The 18,754-nt window shown below is 46.0% G+C and overlaps 1 protein-coding gene across 1 annotated transcript in view; it reads right to left on the bottom strand.

Moving 5' to 3' along the window:
* LOC308153979 (uncharacterized protein) overlaps positions 1-18,754 on the bottom strand; it is a 51,710-nt gene that overhangs the window by 26,738 nt on the left and 6,218 nt on the right. The window contains exons 2-11 of the mRNA XM_080527160.1: positions 10,915-11,049; positions 10,692-10,766; positions 9,834-9,970; positions 8,548-8,782; positions 7,654-7,740; positions 4,859-4,936; positions 4,569-4,702; positions 3,087-3,231; positions 2,752-2,811; positions 2,162-2,647 (exon numbers count right to left, since the gene is read on the bottom strand). Coding sequence (XP_080383286.1) covers positions 2,162-2,647; positions 2,752-2,811; positions 3,087-3,231; positions 4,569-4,702; positions 4,859-4,936; positions 7,654-7,740; positions 8,548-8,782; positions 9,834-9,970; positions 10,692-10,766; positions 10,915-11,026 — 1,549 coding nt within the window. The 5' untranslated portion in view covers positions 11,027-11,049. The remainder of the gene's footprint in view (positions 1-2,161; positions 2,648-2,751; positions 2,812-3,086; positions 3,232-4,568; positions 4,703-4,858; positions 4,937-7,653; positions 7,741-8,547; positions 8,783-9,833; positions 9,971-10,691; positions 10,767-10,914; positions 11,050-18,754) is intronic.

Here is an 18,754-nt window from a genome sequence, read left to right as displayed (position 1 = left end):
TCAGAACAGATCTGTGCTTGGATTTCACCATCCTCCATGAACAGCCTCACAGCATCCAACAGCTCAAGGAAGCAAGACAGCACTTTGCCTTTAGAAAGCCACCTCACAGTGCAGTGAAGTGGCAGGTCTCTGGGAAGGTCTTGGTCAAGTTCAGCAATCAGATATTCACAATTTTGAAGATCAGAATGTAATTCTGTTTCAATGGCACTGTTTATGTCCGATATTCTGTGTTCAATGGTGTGGCGTGACAGTTGGATGTCTGAGGCCATCTTTTTCAGTGTTTCATTTGGAGAAAATATTTCCATCACATCAGTGATGCATTTCTTAATAAACTCTCCTTCATTGTATGGCTTTTTAGCACGTGCAATGTTCCAGGCCACTTGATAGGACGCAAGTGTCACTGTCTCTGATTGCTTAACAAATCTTTGGAACAACTTGGTCTGTGTTTGTGTCTGGCTTTTCAAGCTGTTTAATTTACCATTGCGAAGTTCGGTGCCTTTTGGAAACTCCTGGTCAATGTTAGCATGCGTTGTGCTGAAATGGCGCTGGAGATTGGAAGCGTAATGTGCCAACGATGTTTGGCATATCAGGCAGAATGGCTTTCCATTGCGCTCCACAAAGAAATATTCACTCTCCCACTCGGCTAAAAACTTCCTTTGCTCATCTCCATACTTGCGTTTAGCTGTACATTTCTTCCCTGACATTTTTATTTTGTTGTTGTTATCCGTAATTTGTCAATAAATGAACTGTCAAAAAGCCGTGTTACGTGACAGCTTCTCCTCAGAACGGACAATTAGGGAACAGTGTTGCCTGATATGGCCGATTCCAGCCCAATCGGGCTACTTATGATCACTCTGGGTGGGTTTTTAGACTCTGGTTGGGCTGAAAAATGAATCCAATCTGGCAACACTGTTAGTGACGCGAGTGATCCTTGAAAAAAGAGTATCGGGTTACAGCAGCGTGCAGCAAGACAGAGGCCGCGTTCGTAAATTCGCTCTGAGAACGTTGGTGCCTCCACGTCTCTTGTCCAATCAAATTACTTGGTTCCATTATGACGTTAAACCCAGTGTGCGCTCCGGCGAATTTACGAACGCGGCCTGTCAGAGAGAGCGCTACACCAACACTTTTAATGAATGGATTGAAGAGCCGCACACAGACAGCCAAAGAGCCGCATGCGGCTCGCGAGCCGCGGGTTGGCCACCCCTGCTCTAGTCTAACAGATAATCGGACCTTTGTATAACCTGTCGAGTGTTGCAATGATGTCTGGTGTGTTGCAATGTCTCTGCATCCCTTTAAGAGAGGTGAGGGGAGCTGCTGCCCCACATTGGACTCTGTGTCTGACCTTGGTATTGCATCTGTCTCTGCCTGCAAGCATATTAAATGATCATATAACCTGTATCGTGGTGTACAAGATTTGATGACTTGTTTCTCATCTCTGAAGAGCTATTGGCAAATATTCATTGACTGTTGTGGCTAAACCCTAAACTTCCACCACAGTTTCCAATGCTCCAGAGTCCAGTGGAGGTGTGCTTAACCCCCCACCCTGTAACCCCAGGCCTGCAGTAGGGCAGACATTTGATGAACAATCGTGTTGGAGGGCCGCTTAGGTGGCGTAGTGGACTAAGTGTCGACCATGTAACCGCAGGGTCCCTGGTTCGATTCCATCCGGGGACATATCCTGCATGTCATCCCTTCTCTCTCTCTCACCTATCCTTCCTGTCATATCTCTACTGTCTCTGTCACAATAAAAAGAAACATAATATGTTATGAGTGGGACTGCCCCACTCAGAAAAAAAAAAACATAAAAATAAAAAACATCGTGTTGCCACGTTGAAAGTCACTGAGCTCTTCGATACGACCCTTTCGACTGCCAATCTTTGTCTGTTGAGATTGCATGGCTGTATGCTTGTTTTTATGTCCCTGTTGGCAATGGGTGTGGCTGAAATAGATATGTCCACATACTTTTGGGCGATGTCTTGTGTCACCATCAACAATCTGACTCTGAATGTAAATAGTGACACAATTAACAACTGCACAACACTCATATCCATAAATAGTGTGAGCCAGTTGAATGACTGATTGGGTGTGGGGACGACAGAGTGTCTAACACTCGTTTAAAGATCAAAGTTTTATTTATTTTTTCATGTGCCCACCCCCTCACCTGTTGAGTCTGGGTACAGTCCATGTGGTTTTGGAGAGTCCAGTGGGGTCTGGGTTCTGACGGGCTCAGTCTCCTCCTCTCGTCCCTCTGAACTCTGACTGGGCTGCGGCTGATCTCCGGTCAGTTTGACTGCCTTTCCGTCTGCTTTCTGGTGGCTGTAGCCCCTCTCAGACTGGTCCTGGGTCAGATCTACCACGTCTTTGTCGTGCTGGTCAAAGATCTGATCTCCGGTCAGTTTGACTGCCTGAGCGTCTGCTGCCTGGTCAATGTAGCCCCTCTCAGACTGGTCCTGGGTCAGATCCACCACGTCTTTGTCATGCTGGTCAAAAACCTGATCTCCGGCCAGTGTGACTGCACCTCTGTCTGCTGCCTGGTGACCCTGATCCCTCTCAGACTGGTCTGGGATCAGTTCTTCCATCTCTCTGTGGTTCTGCTCAGAGATAGACTGGCGTTCTTCCGGGTTCCGCTGGTGCTCCCAACGGGTCACTAGAGCCCACAGAACACACGCCAGTCAGTCAGAAAACTTGTGTGTGTGTGTGTGTGGGGGGTGTGTGTGTGTGTGTGTGTGTGTGTGTGTGTGTGAGACTCACTCAGCAGGCGCAGGGGCCTCTGGTTCTTCTCCTCCCGGATGATCTGCAGCATGTTCAAGGCTGCAAGGCAACACACACACACACACACACACACACACACACACACACACAATCTATTAACTCACACCAGTGGCGGCGGCAGACGGAATCCTGTACGCACTATGCATATTTTTTTTAAAAGGTTTTTCTTTTTTCTGTAATAAACGTGCTTAACGCAACTCTTTCACGTAGCGTTCAGCCAATCACTCAACCCGTTAGTTTGAAACATTACATATGTTTCAAAGTACCTAAACACACATACACACCACTAAATACAAACACCAGCACACGCATACCTCGACAGAACGGAGCCGACCGCACGCACTCGTACCACGCCTGGTTCAGCAGCGTCACCTGGGCGTCTAGCCCCGCCTCCTGGGCTGCCAGTTGCCAGGCGACGTCCTGGAGGTGGCAGGGCTCCAGAGGCTGCTGCAGGTCTCTCTCCCAGGCAGAGAGGACATGGCCATACATCGCACACTGAGACACGCACACACACACACACACACACACACACACACACACACACACACACACACACACACACACACAGCACACAGCACACAGGACACAGGACACAGGACACACACACACACAGTAGAAACATACCCTCAGTTCAGTGTAAATACCCTGACAGATGTCCATTGTGTCACCCCCATGGGGGTCATAGGAGGGGGTGGAGGAGTTCTAGGCCCAGATACTGGGGGTCATAGGAGGGGGTGGAGGAGTTCTAGGCCCAGATACTGGGGGTCATAGGAGGGGGTGGAGGAGTTCTAGGCCCAGATACTGGGGGTCATAGGAGGGGGTGGAGGAGTTCTAGGCCCAGACTGATGTTTCTATCTTACAGGAATCTACACTCTCTTCTCTCCCCATTTAAAATGTGGTGGAAAATCCCTAATAATCGTAAATGTTTTCATGAACAATAACACTTTAAGACACACTGTGTCTCGTATGTTAATGTGACACCTTGTGTGAATCGGCACTTTAGTGGAGCCTTGTGTAAATTAATATTGGGTAACAACTTGTTATTGAAAATAATTAATTAATAATGTTGCCATTTAGCAGAAGCTTTTAATCCAAAGCGACTTACAATTATGAATTACAGAGACATTCCCCCGGAGTAACTGAGGGCTAAGTGCCTTACTCAAGGGCACACTAGTAGTGGTGTGGTTTCAGGCGGGATTTGAACTCACAACCTTCCGATCACAAGTCCAACTCACTATCCACTAGACCACCAATATCCCCTGAAAAGATAACACACTCTCCTCGGCCTAGAATGTTTCTAAAGTCCAGTCTGGGGAGCATTTGGATCATGTGTATTTGTATCATCGTATTTGTATCATGTGTATTGCAGGGGTCAAAAAAGAGACTGGTCTCAAAACTAGAACAACACTCAGAGAGAGCCATCAATCAGACCCTGTAACCCCCCACCATGCCCCCCCACCCTGTAACCCCCACCCTTGAGGTCATTACATTATTCATTTGAAATAGTAGCCAAATGAATAATCCCAAGTAATTAATGATTACCAGTTATCAGACTCACCATGTAGTGGTGGTGGTGGAGGGTTCTGACTCACCATGTAGTGGTGCTGGTGGAGGGATCTGACTCACCATGTAGTGGTGGTGGTGGAGGGTTCTGACTCACCATGTAGTGGTGGTGGTGGAGGGTTCTGACTCACCATGTAGTGGTGCTGGTGGAGGGATCTGACTCACCATGTAGTGGTGGTGGTGGAGGGTTCTGACTCGCCATGTAGTGGTGGTGGTGGAGGGTTCTGACTCACCATGTAGTGGTGCTGGTGCAGCGTGCTGACCATGTGTTGACAGATGAGAGTGCTGGGGAGCGTCTCAGCGCAGGTCACACACATGAAGAACGTAGGCTGAGAGATCCCTCTGCACTCCACCACACCCGCCAGACCTGCAACACAGTTTGGATAGCAATTCGGTTAAGCATCACATTAGGGGGACAGATCATCCACAACGCACAAACACACCCTGAGATATCTCTTTGTGCACGCACACACACACACACACACACACACACACACACACACACACAGTGTGTACTACTGACCTATGATTGGTTCGGTGTCGTACAGCCCCTTCACTCTGAGGAACTTAGACAGGTGGCTGGAGCCGTAGGCTCTCTCTGCTGTGAGCCACACAACAGACAACCAATCAACACAAAGACTTCACATCAGCCACAGAGACTGACAATCCAATCCACCAATCCAGCACAAGGAACTCACCTGTGGCCGTGTTTGGAAGCAGACACACCTGTGAGACACTTGAAGAGGGGTACTGTGTGTGGATGTAGGAAGAGGTAGAGAGAGTGTTAGGGGGAGCGGTAGAGGGAGGGATGCAGGTAGATGTAGAGGGAGGGATGGAGGGAGAGGTAGAGGGAGAAGCAGAGGGAGGGATGGGGGGAGAATAGGTAAAGGGAGAGATATGGGGAGAGGAAGAGGGAGGGATGGGGGGAGAGGAAGAGGGAGGGGTGGGGGGAGAGGTAGAGGGAGGGATGGGGGGAGAGGAAGAGGGAGGGATGTGGGGAGAGGAAGAGGGAGGGATGTGGGGAGAGGAACAGGGAGAGATGGGGCGAGAGGAAGAGGGAGGGATGGGGGGAGAGGTAGAGGGAGGGATGTGGGGAGAGGTAGACGGAGGGATGGGGAGAGAGGTAGAGGGAGGGATATGGGGAGAGGAAGAGGGAGGGATGGGGGGAGAGGAAGAGGGAGGGATGTGGGGAGAGATGGGATAATAGATAAAGGGAGAGATATGGGGAGAGGTAAAGGGAGAGATGGGAGAATAGGTAGAGGGAGGGCTATGGGGAGGGTCAGCGAGGGAGATAGAGAGAACGGGGGTGGGAAAGGGGAAGGATGAAGGAGTAACTGAAGAGCAGCGGAGCAGCAAGGGCTGTTCCTCCAGGGAGGGGGGCTGTCCTTCCAGGGAGGGGGGCTGTTCCTCCAGGGAGGGGGGCGGGGCTTGGAGAGCTTCCTGGTCACTTCCCAACAACACTGGAGAGAAAGGAGAGTTTATAAACATGTGTGTTCTATAAACATTTTAGTGTGTGTTCTATAAACGTTCTAGTGTGTGTTCTATAAATGTTCTAGTGTGTGTTCTATAAATGTTCTAGTGTGTGTTCTATAAATGTTCTAGTGTGTGTTCTATAAACGTTCTAGTGTGTGTTCTATAAATGTTCTAGTGTGTGTTCTACAAATGTTCTAGTGTGTGTTCTATAAATGTTCTAGTGTGTGTTCTATAAACGTTCTAGTGTGTGTTCTATAAATGTTCTAGTGTGTGTTCTATAAATGTTCTAGTGTGTTCTATAAACGTTCTAGTGTGTGTTCTATAAACAGATAGAACAGCTGTGCTGAAAGCCAGATGTGTGGATGTGTTGTTGCCAATCAACATGTGGACACACATCAACATGTCTAGCTAAGATTACCCAACTGTATAAGATTACCCAACTGTTTAATATTACCCAACTGTATAATATTACCCAACTGTTTAATATTACCCAACTGTTTAATATTACCCAACTGTATAATATTACCCAACTGTATAATATTACCCATGATTGCTGTTTGTTAGAAGCAGACTGCCATGCTTGCAACCATTAAAAGAAGTAAATAGAACATATATTATGTATATATATGTGCAGGGGTGCAGATAACTGGTGCGCCAGTGCGCATGCGTCGCCAAAATGCATGCTGCGCGGCAGATCAGCCGCATGAAGGCGCTCTTGCGCACCAACAGCTGGAACCGCTGGGAGAGGAATTTACTTCCTCAAAATCCAACTGCTGACTGCTGACTGCTGCATCACTGTAAGCCCCACTAAGTAACTATTTGCCGTCCCCTCAGCCGAAGGCCCTGTTGTAATCCATCACAACAGTCGACCGACGACGACCACGGCGACTCCCCTCACGAAAACATTCGGAAAGTATCGTAACTCGTACTTTCATTCCGCGTATCGCGTATCGCACGGTTATCACACCGCCACGTGAAAATTCAGTCCCGAACGACTCGTCGCAAAAAGGAAAAACAACACCAAGGGACACGTTTCTTTTCTCTGAAGCTTTCAAACGTTCAGACGTTTGTTTTATAGCTTCATTATCGCACCTCGACCCCTGACCCAGGGAATATGGTTGGGAATTCTATTAGAAAAAGAAAAAAAAAAGACTTTGTTGCACAATCAAAATAATGAGCTATTTAAAGTGATAGCCTACAACATCCTCCACCATGGTTGAAATTGAGGACAGTGATAACAGCAGTCAAGAGAGCAGTGATGATGATGATGATTAAGCTTGTAGCATAAATAAATGCTTAGGCTGTAACTTTTTGTTGAAAAGTTGATTTCAGTGTTTACAGAACAGAGCAGTGCTTAAAGAGATGTCCGTTTATTTCAGTGTGTTTAAAGAACAGACATTCAGTTAGTGCTTAAAGAGATGTCAGTTGATTTCATTGTGTTTAAAGGAGTCTGACAGACTTTCATGCTTAAAGAGCAGTCATTTGATTTTGCATTTGTTTCTTTTGTTTTGCACACAATCATTTGTTCGTTCATCTTTATTTATGAATAAATGTCGTTTTGCTAATATAAGTTATCCATGCATCCCTTTTTTATCCATTCTGTGGGACGGGTCGTGACTCGCGAGCTCGGGGAGCACCAAGCAGCATCCCTAGGTGCTCCTCTGAGCGCTGGCCCCAAAAAGTTATGTGCACCCCTGTATATGTGCCTATTTGTGCAGAGTGTCACCGAATACCAAGTGGTCACCCTAGACTTTCCACAACAGCGTACGGTACAGTACTGCTCTGTCACGCGGCCTGTCCAATACGGCTCTGTCCCGCGGCCGGGGAGGGGCTGGTTATATTTACCAGCAGCTTCAGCAGCTTCAGCCGTCAGTCTCAGCCCGTCAGTTACTTCCTGCTGTTTTTGGATGATGGACACCAGTCTACTGAGGTCTGGGGAACACAACCACAAGCACATATTAACCATAGGGAATGTTATGGAAAACTATAATGTTCCAAGATAAAACTGTTCAGAAGAATATATGGTGATAAGCTAGAAGTGTTCCCACACATTTAAAGGACATGCTCTAGAGAATTTAGATGTTTCCACATCTAACGGGGTCACAGCTGAATATGTATATCACTGCCACATAACAACCATAGGGAACACGCTTCTCTCACATTTGCTGTGAGATATTGTAGGTGTGTGGTTGATATTTAGGCGTGAGAGGAACTCACATGTGTGTGTGTCTGTACACTCCGACTGCTGGCTGGATGACGACACAGCTGTGTCTGTGTTCTGGGATGAGGATACAGGTGTGTGTGTGTTGCGAGTGTGTGTTTTGTCAGGTGTGTGTGTGTTCTCAATAGGCATCCCAGGTAGAGGAGGTGTGGGAGGCTTGTGTGTGAGGGTCTGGGTGTGTGTGACAGGTGTGTGTGTGAGGGTCTGGGTGTGTGTGACAGGTGTGTGTGTGAGGGTCTGGGTGTGTGTGACAGGTGTGTGTGTGAGGTTCTGGGCAGGCTCAAGGCTGCTGGAGGTGACTCTCCTAGTTGGTGTCCTATTCACCACCTGAAGAAGAAAGGGGAAGAGAGGAGAGACAGAAGAGAGGAGAAAGAGATGAGAGAGGATTGACTGATGTAGGATACAGCACAACTCGACAGGCTGACCAATCACATTATGGATTTCATTTATACTCTTTCTGTCCTTCCGCCATTGAAGGACTGCAGGAATGCACTTTGAAACTTGTAAAAACTCAGAACGCATGGATGTAAACTTCAGGGCGGAGTTGAGGTCGTGCTCTCTGAGGCGTCCCACCACAGTAAGAGCCCGGAGGCTTCCCATTGGTTCAGGGGTTACCGTGAGCGACCCGCAGCCCTCCTGCTGCTCCAGCTCGGCCGTGCGCGCTCTCAGCTCCCTGCGGAGAGGCGCCGCCTCCTTCGCCAGCAGCTCTGGGTCCGCCGGCCAATCGCGTGCCAGCTCTGGGTGCGCCAGTTTCTACGGCAACAGGAAAACACGCAAAAACACACACAAGTTATGGCGTTGTGACCTGGTTTGGCCAACTGAAATTAGAAATAAACGCCTTCAGTCACTGTGAGTGAAAGAACGAATGGATGGAGACATGGGTGAATGAGTGGCTGAAGTGGGCCTACGAGTGTGTGTACATGACTCACTACGTTAGTCAGCAGGCCTACGAGTGTGTGTACATGACTCACTACGTTAGTCAGCAGGCATGTGGGTATGTGTGTATAACCCCTTTCACACATACGAGCCGTCCCTCCATGGAATTTCCCTGGTAGGGGGAATTCCATGGAATTTCCCTGGTAGGGTGTATGTGTGAACGCAACTGACCAGGGAAAATAGTCTCAGGCAATTACCCTGGTCGGTACCTTGTATAATTCCATGGAATTTACAGGGAAGGCTTGTGTGAACAGAAGCCTGAACATCCCCTGGTCCGGCACGCAAAGGGTTACGCATGTCTGACGCAAGACATTTTCACATGGAACAAGTTAACCAATCACAGCGAGGAGTTTCTCACTTGGTACTTTTGGTTCGCTCCGTACTTGTTAACCCACATCACATCAGCCAAAGTAGTGATAAATATAATTCTAGTATCATACAACTGGATACTACCGTACTTTGTTTCCAATCATAGTTAGCTAGATTACTTAGCTAGCTTACTTATCAAATGTACATTTTGTGATGGACGCATTACGGAGCAGTGCACCCACACCTTCCACAGCTGTCCTGCATCGCGCAGTCAGCAGGGAGAGAGCCCGCAGCGGAGAGCGCATAAGAACTGCCCCAGACCCTGAATATCGCATCCAGTTGAATGCGTGATTCAAGTAGCTTGCGCAGACCCAGGACATGTGTGAAAAGGAGCAACACGGCAATTGTCGGCCATTTAGCCCGACATGTGTGAACGGTGAAAATTACTGGCGGTCCCGGGTTGGGATTCCATGTAATTTACAGGGAACTATGTGTGAAAGTGGCTTATGTTTGCTTGTTTGTGTGTGTGTGTGTGTGTGTGTGTGTGTGTGTAACCCACTATGTAGTGGAAGCGGTGTCGGGAGGAGATGAGGTGTTTGCTCATGGAGCGGATGGTCATCCTGATGGAACAACAACCACACTGGAAGTAGTCCTTCTCTCTGTAGGCTGAACGGAACTCTGTCAACATCCTCACGCCTGGGGGGAGGGAGGGGGAGAGGGGGAGGGAGGGAGGGAGAGAGAGAGAGAGGGAGAGAGAGAGAGACCCTCAAAACTAGATTTCCTTTCAGTTCCTGGAATCTGCCTGGCTGAGTGAGGCAGTTGTCAGTCAAGATGTTCTTTGGACCATATCTCAAAATAAACACCCATTTGTGAAGAAGCTTTCTGAGGAAGGAACACTGTGACATGTCTACAGTTCCCATCATGAGACACAGTGGTAGGTGAGGGAGAAATGGGGAGAGATGGAGAGAGGGATGGGGGAGTAGACAGGGAGGGATGGACGGATGAAGGGGGAGACAGGGAGGGAGAGTTAGGAAGACAGGGAGGGATGGAGGGAGAGAGAGAGAGACAGGAAGGGATAGCGGGGGAAACAGAGAGACAGTAAGTAGGAGGTGTGGAGAGGGAGGGAAGAATGGATGGAGGGGGTGGAGAGAGGGATGGAGCGGGAGGGAGGGATGGAAGGGGATTTAGGACGACAGGGAGGGATGGAGGGGACGACAAGGAAGGATGGTTGGATGCGGGGGAGGGAGACAGGGAGGCAAGGTTGGAGGGGGAGGAATGGAGTGAGAAAGAAGGAGTTGAGAGGAAGCCAACACAGGTGAACAAACTCCCTCCTCCTCCCTCCCTCCTCCTCCCTCGCTCCTCCCCCCTCCCCCGCATAAAGACCAGAAGGGGCAGAGACCACAGTGAAGTTACTGACCAATGACAGGCTGCCGACATGGTTGTATCAGGAAGTTCCACAGTTCCACACAGCTCTTATTGGGGCCACTGTCTGCTGAGATATCACACACACACACACACCACTGAGTGAGGAGAGATAACCTGTATACTGTAGAGGTAGATTCAGATTGACTTTGACACACACACACACACACACACACACACACACACACACACACAGGAGGGAGCGAGTCCTGACTGACCGATGACAGGCTGTGTTGTGGTGAGGTCATCTGTGTTGAGGTCAGCAGACTCCAGGGGGGGCTTGGGTGGGGGGGCGAGGGTCGGCACTGAATCCCTGTTCTGTGCTTCCATCACCTTCTTCACCTCCCTCAGGGCTAGAGAGAGAGACGACCCAACACAGAGAGAGCAGCTCAGTCAACCCCACACCCACACCCACACCCACACCCACACCTACACCTACACCTACACCTACACCTACACCTACACCCACACCCACACAGTGCTGTGGCGCAGGAGGTAGAGCCAGTGTCTAATGATCACAAGGTTGGCAGATCGTGCGTGTCCTTGGGCAAGACACTGAACCCCAAATTGCTCACGACGAGCAGGCCGGCGCCTTGCGTGGTAGCTTGCCGCCATTGGTGTGTGAATGTGTGTGTGAATGGGCGAATGAGACGCCATTGTAAAATGCTTTGGAATAAGGCACTATATAAGTCAGTCCATTACACACACACACAAAAGCAGCTTGGTCATTTAGGACCGGTAGGTTTTGCTGACCATGTGACCTGACCTTGACACACTCTGGGCCTTGTAACGGTGGGACAGGCGGAGGTGGAACCTGGGTCTCCTACACGGAAGACCCAAGCTTTTACCATTAAGCCAAGAGGACGTCCTGGAGGTCAGAAGGCGACACTTGACTTTCCAGGGCTCAGGCAGAGACTCAGGCAACTACTTTGTTGTAGTTTTATATCAAATATACTGAGAATTAAAGTCTGTATCTCTACATTCTGGAAAATCGTAGCTAACAATTCAGTCTGCCTGGGGACAGTGCCAATGACTGGTTGCACAATAACTCTCTGTGTCGTACTTACTAAAGTGTAGCGTTTCCTGTCACCACATTTGTTCGCCAAGATTAGTGATCTCATAAAGGGTGTCAACTTTGTATATAAGGGGTGTGCTCTGAGGGGGTTCTGGATTTTGCAAACTCCAGACTGCTGTCATGTAACTTTATCAATAAAAGGCTTCAAGCTAATTTGATCAATCTCCTTGTCTTCAATATTCAATATCAACAGAGAAGAAACCAGATTAAACAACTACAACTCTTTATAGCGGTACACAGAGAGATCAGCTGTGGGTCTGACAACAGCTCCATAATGCTTGGTGCCACACAGGGCCTGTCCTCCTATCACAGCATGCCAACAGAAGGACCCTCCTTAACTGACCACTTGGACGTCATACTACGTATGTATCAGTATCACTCAGGATCTATAATGGGCTGGCCACATGGACGTCATACTACGTATGTATCAGCATCACTCAGGATCTATAATGGGCTGGCCACATGGACGTCATACTACGTATGTATCAGTGTCACTCAGGATCTATAATGGGCTGGCCACATGGACGTCATACTACGTATGTATCAGTGTCACTCAGGATCTATAATGGGCTGGCCACATGGACGTCATACTACGTATGTATCACTGTAACTCAGGATCTATAATGGGCTGGCCACATGCCAGGAAGGTGTAGCATGTCAGGCGAGCGGGATATGAGCTGCTTGAGTTCTTCCTGCTGACATGGAGAAACTCTTTATATGACCACCTCTGCACAACTGGAGATGAACCCAGCTGGCCACATGTATGTATCAGTGTCACTCAGGATCTATAATGGGCCATACTACGTATGTATCAGTGTCACTCAGGATCTATAATGGGCTGGCCACATGCCAGGAAGGTGTAGCATGTCAGGCGAGCGGTATATGAGCTGCTTGAGTTCTTCCTGCTGACATGGAGAAACTCTTTATATGACCACCTCTGGACAACTGGAGATGAACCCAGCTGGCTCCTTACCAAGGAGAGGCCATGGTACCGCCATGGTACCGTCAGCACAAGCAGCCATGGAACCGTCAGCACAACCAGCCATGGAACCGTCAGCACAAGCAAGGAGAGGTACCAGCCATGGAACCGTCAGCACAACCAGCCATGGTACCGTCAGCACAAGCAGCCATGGAACCGTCAGCACAACCAGCTCTACGCCTGAGAACACCCAGGAGGGGTGTTGGACTCGTGCCTTGGAATCTGATCAATTCTGTAAATATCGACAACAATCGCTTTCTTCCTCCTTGAACTATTGGCATTGCAATGTTTCTCCGAAACATTACAATTATTTTCAGTGTTGCAAATTCCTTGTGTGTTTTAAAAAAATAAAATTCTATCTTTATAAAGAAGTGTTGTTTCTCTTGCTTTGACAAATGCTGGCTCTATGAACAATTAAATAGCCCTGACGTAGGGCCAATCCCAATTCACCCCTACGGCTTCGTTTTCACCCCTATGGCTTGATTTGCGCGTTCACGTTTAGGGGGAGGGCTATCCCAATTCATATTTCATCGAGCCATGGCTTCATTTCGAGGGCTAACTATGACTTCATTTCGAGCGATTTCAGGACCAGACTAGCTTCGAAGCCATAGGGGTACGCTACCCCTTGATTCCAGGATGCATTGCGAATCATCTACAGAAATGTTATGTCGCTCTATTCAATGCGGAAATGTCATTTTACTTTCTCTGTAATTACTTATTAATAAAGATTTGAAAAATTATGATAACCATCTTATTAGCTTAGTTTAATGTCATTACAATGCATTATAGACCTTTTATTTATAACAAGCATAACCCCAAAAAAATCGCTTTTATGTCGGTGCTGTGTCTAACGTTACAGTAACGCAACGCTGCATGACAGTCGAGCATTTCAGAGATGTACAATCATAAATCAATTATTACCTGTGGCGTTTGACAGTGGATGATGGTACACATATGTAAAGTTATCTGTCAAACGTTCGGCTGACTTGTACATGATGCACATTTTTACCTATTACCATGTAGCGGCACCCACAATCTAATCTGAGCAGTTGTTATTATGTAATATTATTAATGGGTTGTATCATTCATTTAAATGCATTATAGACCTTTTCTTTATAACAAGCACAACAACAACAAAACATTATTATGCCGATGTGCTGTGTGTCTAACGTTACAGGCTGCATGACAGTCAAGCATTTCAGAGATGTACAATCATAAATCAATTATTACTTGTGGGGGGCGCTATCAAACCGTGAACGTAGATGGCAGCGTAATTGAGGAGCTCCGCACAGCCGCGCACTAAATACTTTAAAAACCCCTATATGACAAAGCCAACTGGATTGTAAAGATGCCACATAAGGACCCAACCAAATCCCATGACATTTTTACTCAGAACCGCGCTTCCCAAGCACCAAAAACCGCCTCTACAGCAGAGCAAGAAAAAGTAGCTAGCATTAGCCCCGCGACCGTTAACGATAGTCGATGGCGGACTTTTGGCGGACTTTTCACCTGTACTAGCTGAACTGAAACTTCTCTGCAATGAGTTCGGAACCAAACTGGATAATATAGCTGTACGTATGGAAATGATGGCCAACTCTGTCATGGCATTGGAAACGGACATGTCACAAGTGACTTCTAAAGTCACAGCCAACACCGCTCGCCTGGACGAAGCTGAACACAGAATAGAGGCGGCAGAACGACACGTTTCCAGGGCCCAGTCTGATATGTCTGCCGCATTAAAACGGATCGATTACCTGGAAAATAAAACAGAGGACATGGAAAATCGTAGCCGGAGAAAAAACCTACGTCTATTCGGCCTCAAGGAAGGCGCCGAAGGTACCCGACAAATGCTTGACTACATTAACGACAAGCTACCGACCTGGCTCGGGATGGATACCGACGCTGGCGAAACGTCACCTGCAAGACAAGACAATTCACCCTGGAGAGAGCCCACCGGACCTTGGCCCCGCCGAGACACAACCAGAACCGAGCAGTCATCATCCGGTTCCATAAATTCCAGGATCGGGAGTTTGTGTATCAGTCCAGTAAACAGGCTACCATCACACATGACGGAAGCAAGCTCATCTTCGTCCAGGATCTCTCAGCTGAAACCATGCGTCGGCGCCGTGAGTTTGACGAGATCAGGGGCGATTTCACCGCATACCGCGGCTTCCAGCTAAATCCATGCAAGATGAGAGTCCTATACAATGGGAGGATACACCTGTTGAAAACACCAACGGAGGCGAAGGAGTTTTTGGCTAAAAACATCCGGGAAAGCGTGAGTCCTTCTAAAGGGGCCGGTCAGGTTGGTCCAGTTTAACGACGAAATCTTTGTTTACTTTACTGTGCGTGAATCAGCTGTTCCTGTTTGATTTTTAGGCTGTGATGTCACCTGTATCGGTGTTCCGTTTTTCTCATCGCTGTTGTTGATAGAGGACACCACAGATACTACGGACAACTTTTTTTTCATGAAACAGCTGATTCTGACTGCCTAATATACTGTATAAGCTAAACCGATACTGGTGTCTTTTTTCTATTTATTTTTATTACAAAAAAAAAGAAAAACATTATTATAGTTATTTTATCATCTTCAGACACGATGGACATGAATGGACACCATATTAGGTTATACTGGGAATACAATTCAGTGGCTACATTTTATTTTAACCCCTTTTTTTTTACCCTTTTCAAAGGGGTTGGTTTATTTAGTTATCAAGTTCGATAGTGCCGCGGCTGACGGACACCAATCGTTGCCTGAGTCAGGTTTGTATAGTTTAGCTTGTTCCCCCTTAGAGTGGAACAGCACAAGCCCCACACCTCGGAGTTGAATAGGGGGTGGGTAGGGGTAGGGAGAAGTTCTAAGTGTTCAATGTGTTTATATGTAATTGTATATGTGTTTTTTTCTTTGTGTATGGAACTGTGTCTGTGTATGTGTGTGCACTTGCATCATTTTTATTTATATTTGTTTTCTATAATTTCACAACTTTACATTATGCTGGGATAATCATTTATGGAGGGAACAAAACAGAAAAATAGTCTGGATATTGAAATTGCAAGGAATGAGGAAACTGGCCAAACTGAAACAAGTATTAGACAGGATAAAATATCTAAAATCTAAAATAGTCTTCCTACAGGAATCCCATTTGATTGCTTCAGACATGCACTATTTAAATAGAAGATGGCCAGGCCAAATGTTTCATGCTTGCTATAATACTTATGCAAGGGGAGTAGTTATCCTGATACACAAATCAATACCATTTCAAGTCACAAAAACTACCCAAGATCCATATGGAAGATATATTATTGTTCAATGTAACATCTTGTCACAAAAAATGTATCTTATAAATATCTATGGCCCTAATGAGGACAACCCATTATTTTTCCAAAGAATATTTCTAACCGTATCTGCCTTGGAGGGACTTCATATTATCGGAGGGGATTTTAACTGTGCCCTCGATCCACAGATGGATAGATCCACCCAAATTGATGCAACTCATGTACAAACTAGAAAGACTCTGACTACCTATATGAATGATCTAAGTTTAATTGAAGTATGGAGGATGCAGACTCCAAATAAAAGGGAATACTCTTGTTACTCAAGTTCATATAAAACTCACTCACGCATTGATTATTTTTTTATTTCTATGGAACTACTGTCAAAAACTGCTGGTACAATAGTATAGTAATTAGTGACCATGCAACAGTATCTATGGAGATACATTTAGGTCGGATTGAACATTGCTCAAGATGGAGGTTACAGGTTTATTTGCTACAGGATCCAGTCTTTGTTAAATTTGTGGAAAGTTGCATTGATAAATATTTTTAACTAAATACAGACGAAACTACGGCCAGCATCAGATGGTAAGCATTTAAAGCCTATATAAGGGGTGAAATGATCAGTTACACAAGTTCTAAAACCAAACGTCACAACCAAGAATTACGAACGTTAGAAAACCAAATTAAGAAAGCTGAGATCGAAATTTACAATAACAATGACCCTGAAAAATTACATAATATATCTGTAATGAGAGCTAGCTATGATAAATTAACAACTGACAGAGTAGCTAAAAGCCTAATGTGGACTAAACAAACATACTATGACCAGGGGGGAAAAGCTGGTAAACTATTGGCCTGGAGGATAAAGAAAATGCAAACTGAAAGAACAATCGCTAGTGTCAAATCTATGTCTGGCAACTTAACCAGGGACCCATTAGAGATTAATAATAACTTTAGGGATTTTTATAAATTGACATACAAATCAGAATATACAGAAAATGGAGAAGCTCAGAATATATTTCTTGACCAGTTGCAATTTCGGACAATATCAGAGGAAGAAAAAATAATACTAGATAGTCAATTAACAATAACAGACCTTTGTGAAGCTATAGGCGAAATTAATAGCGGTAAAGCACCCGGACCGGATGGGCTACCAATAGAATTTTACACAACATTTAAAAAGCAACTTGTAAAGCCACTAATGGACATGTATGAATAATCATTTAATGAAGGAACCCTCCCAGATTCACTAAGATTAGCTATAATAACCTTAATATTGAAACCAAAAAAGCCCCCAACGGAATGCTCGTCTTACAGAGGAATTAGTTTAATGGGAAGTGACACAAAAATACTTTGTAAAACACTTTCTAGAAGATTGGATAAATGTCTCCCTCAGTTGATTATCGATGATCAACAAGGTTTTGTACAAAAAAGACAAGGATATCACAATATTAGAAGGGTCTTAAATATTCTTCATGAGAGACATAATGCAAAAGACACAGCAATGCTATCAGTAGATGCATGCCAAGCATTCGATAGGATAGAATGGGGTTACCTTTTTGAAATACTACCAAGATTTGGACTTGGTGAAACTTTTCTCAGATGGATTCAGCTACTATACACAAATCCAAACGCTGAGATCCTGACTAATGGTAACATCTCCAAACCCTTTAGTTTACAGCGATCCACCCGACAGGGCTGCCCCTTGTCTCCACAATTATTCACGCTAGCAATTGAACCGCTAGCAATGGCCGTAAGGACACATACAGGACTATCAGGCATTACAATTGGGGGAATAGATCATCGCATTTCGTTATATGCAGATGACATAATATTTTTTCGGACACATTTAAAAGATAGTATTCCCAATTTGGTGAGGTTAATTGAAAACTTTGGGGGGTTCTCTGGATATAAAATTAATAATTCAAAATCAGTACTTATGTTTCTTAATAAAGAAGAAAGACATAATCCCATAGTGCATACTCCATTTATGACAACCACTGAAGGTTTTAGGTACTTAGGTGTTAAAATCACTCCTGATCTGAAGGAAATAATCCCAGCAAATTATGACCCCCTGGTAGAGGGGGTAACTGAAACACTGAATCGCTGGTCCACTTTGCCTATATCTATGATCGGACGAATAAATATAATAAAATGACTATATTACCCACATTTTTATATAATTAATGCATCTTCATGCATGACAATGCACGATGTCATGCTGCAAAGAATACCTCTGTGTCATTGGCTGCTATAGGCATAAAAGGAGAGAAACTCATGGTGTGGCCCCCATCTTCCCTTGACCTCAACCCTATTGAGAACCTTTGGAGCATCCTCAAGCAAAATATATATGAGGGTGGGAGGCAGTTCACATCAAAACAGCAGCTTTGGGAGGCTATTCTGGCATCCTGCAAAGAAATTCAAGCAGAAACTGTCCAAAAACTCACAAGTTCAATGGATGCAAGAATTGTGAAGGTGATATCAAAGAAGGGGTCCTATGTTAACATGTAACTTGACCTGTTAAGATGTTTTTGTTTGAAATAGGGGTAGTAGGTGGTCTAGTGGATAGTGAGTTGGACTTGTGATCGGAAGGTTGTGAGTTCGAATCCCGCCTGAAGCCACACCACTACTAGTGTGCCCTTGAGTAAGGCACTTAGCCCTCAGTTACTCCAGGGGGAATGTCCCTGTAATTCGTAATTGTAAGTCGCTTTGGATAAAGGCGTCTGCT

Source organism: Nansenia antarctica (genome assembly GCF_963989245.1).
Source record: "Nansenia antarctica genome assembly, chromosome: 3".
Taxonomy (NCBI): domain Eukaryota; kingdom Metazoa; phylum Chordata; class Actinopteri; order Argentiniformes; family Microstomatidae; genus Nansenia; species Nansenia antarctica.
The sequence above is the reverse complement of the archived record's forward strand: the minus strand, read 5'-3'. Positions and strand labels throughout refer to the sequence as shown.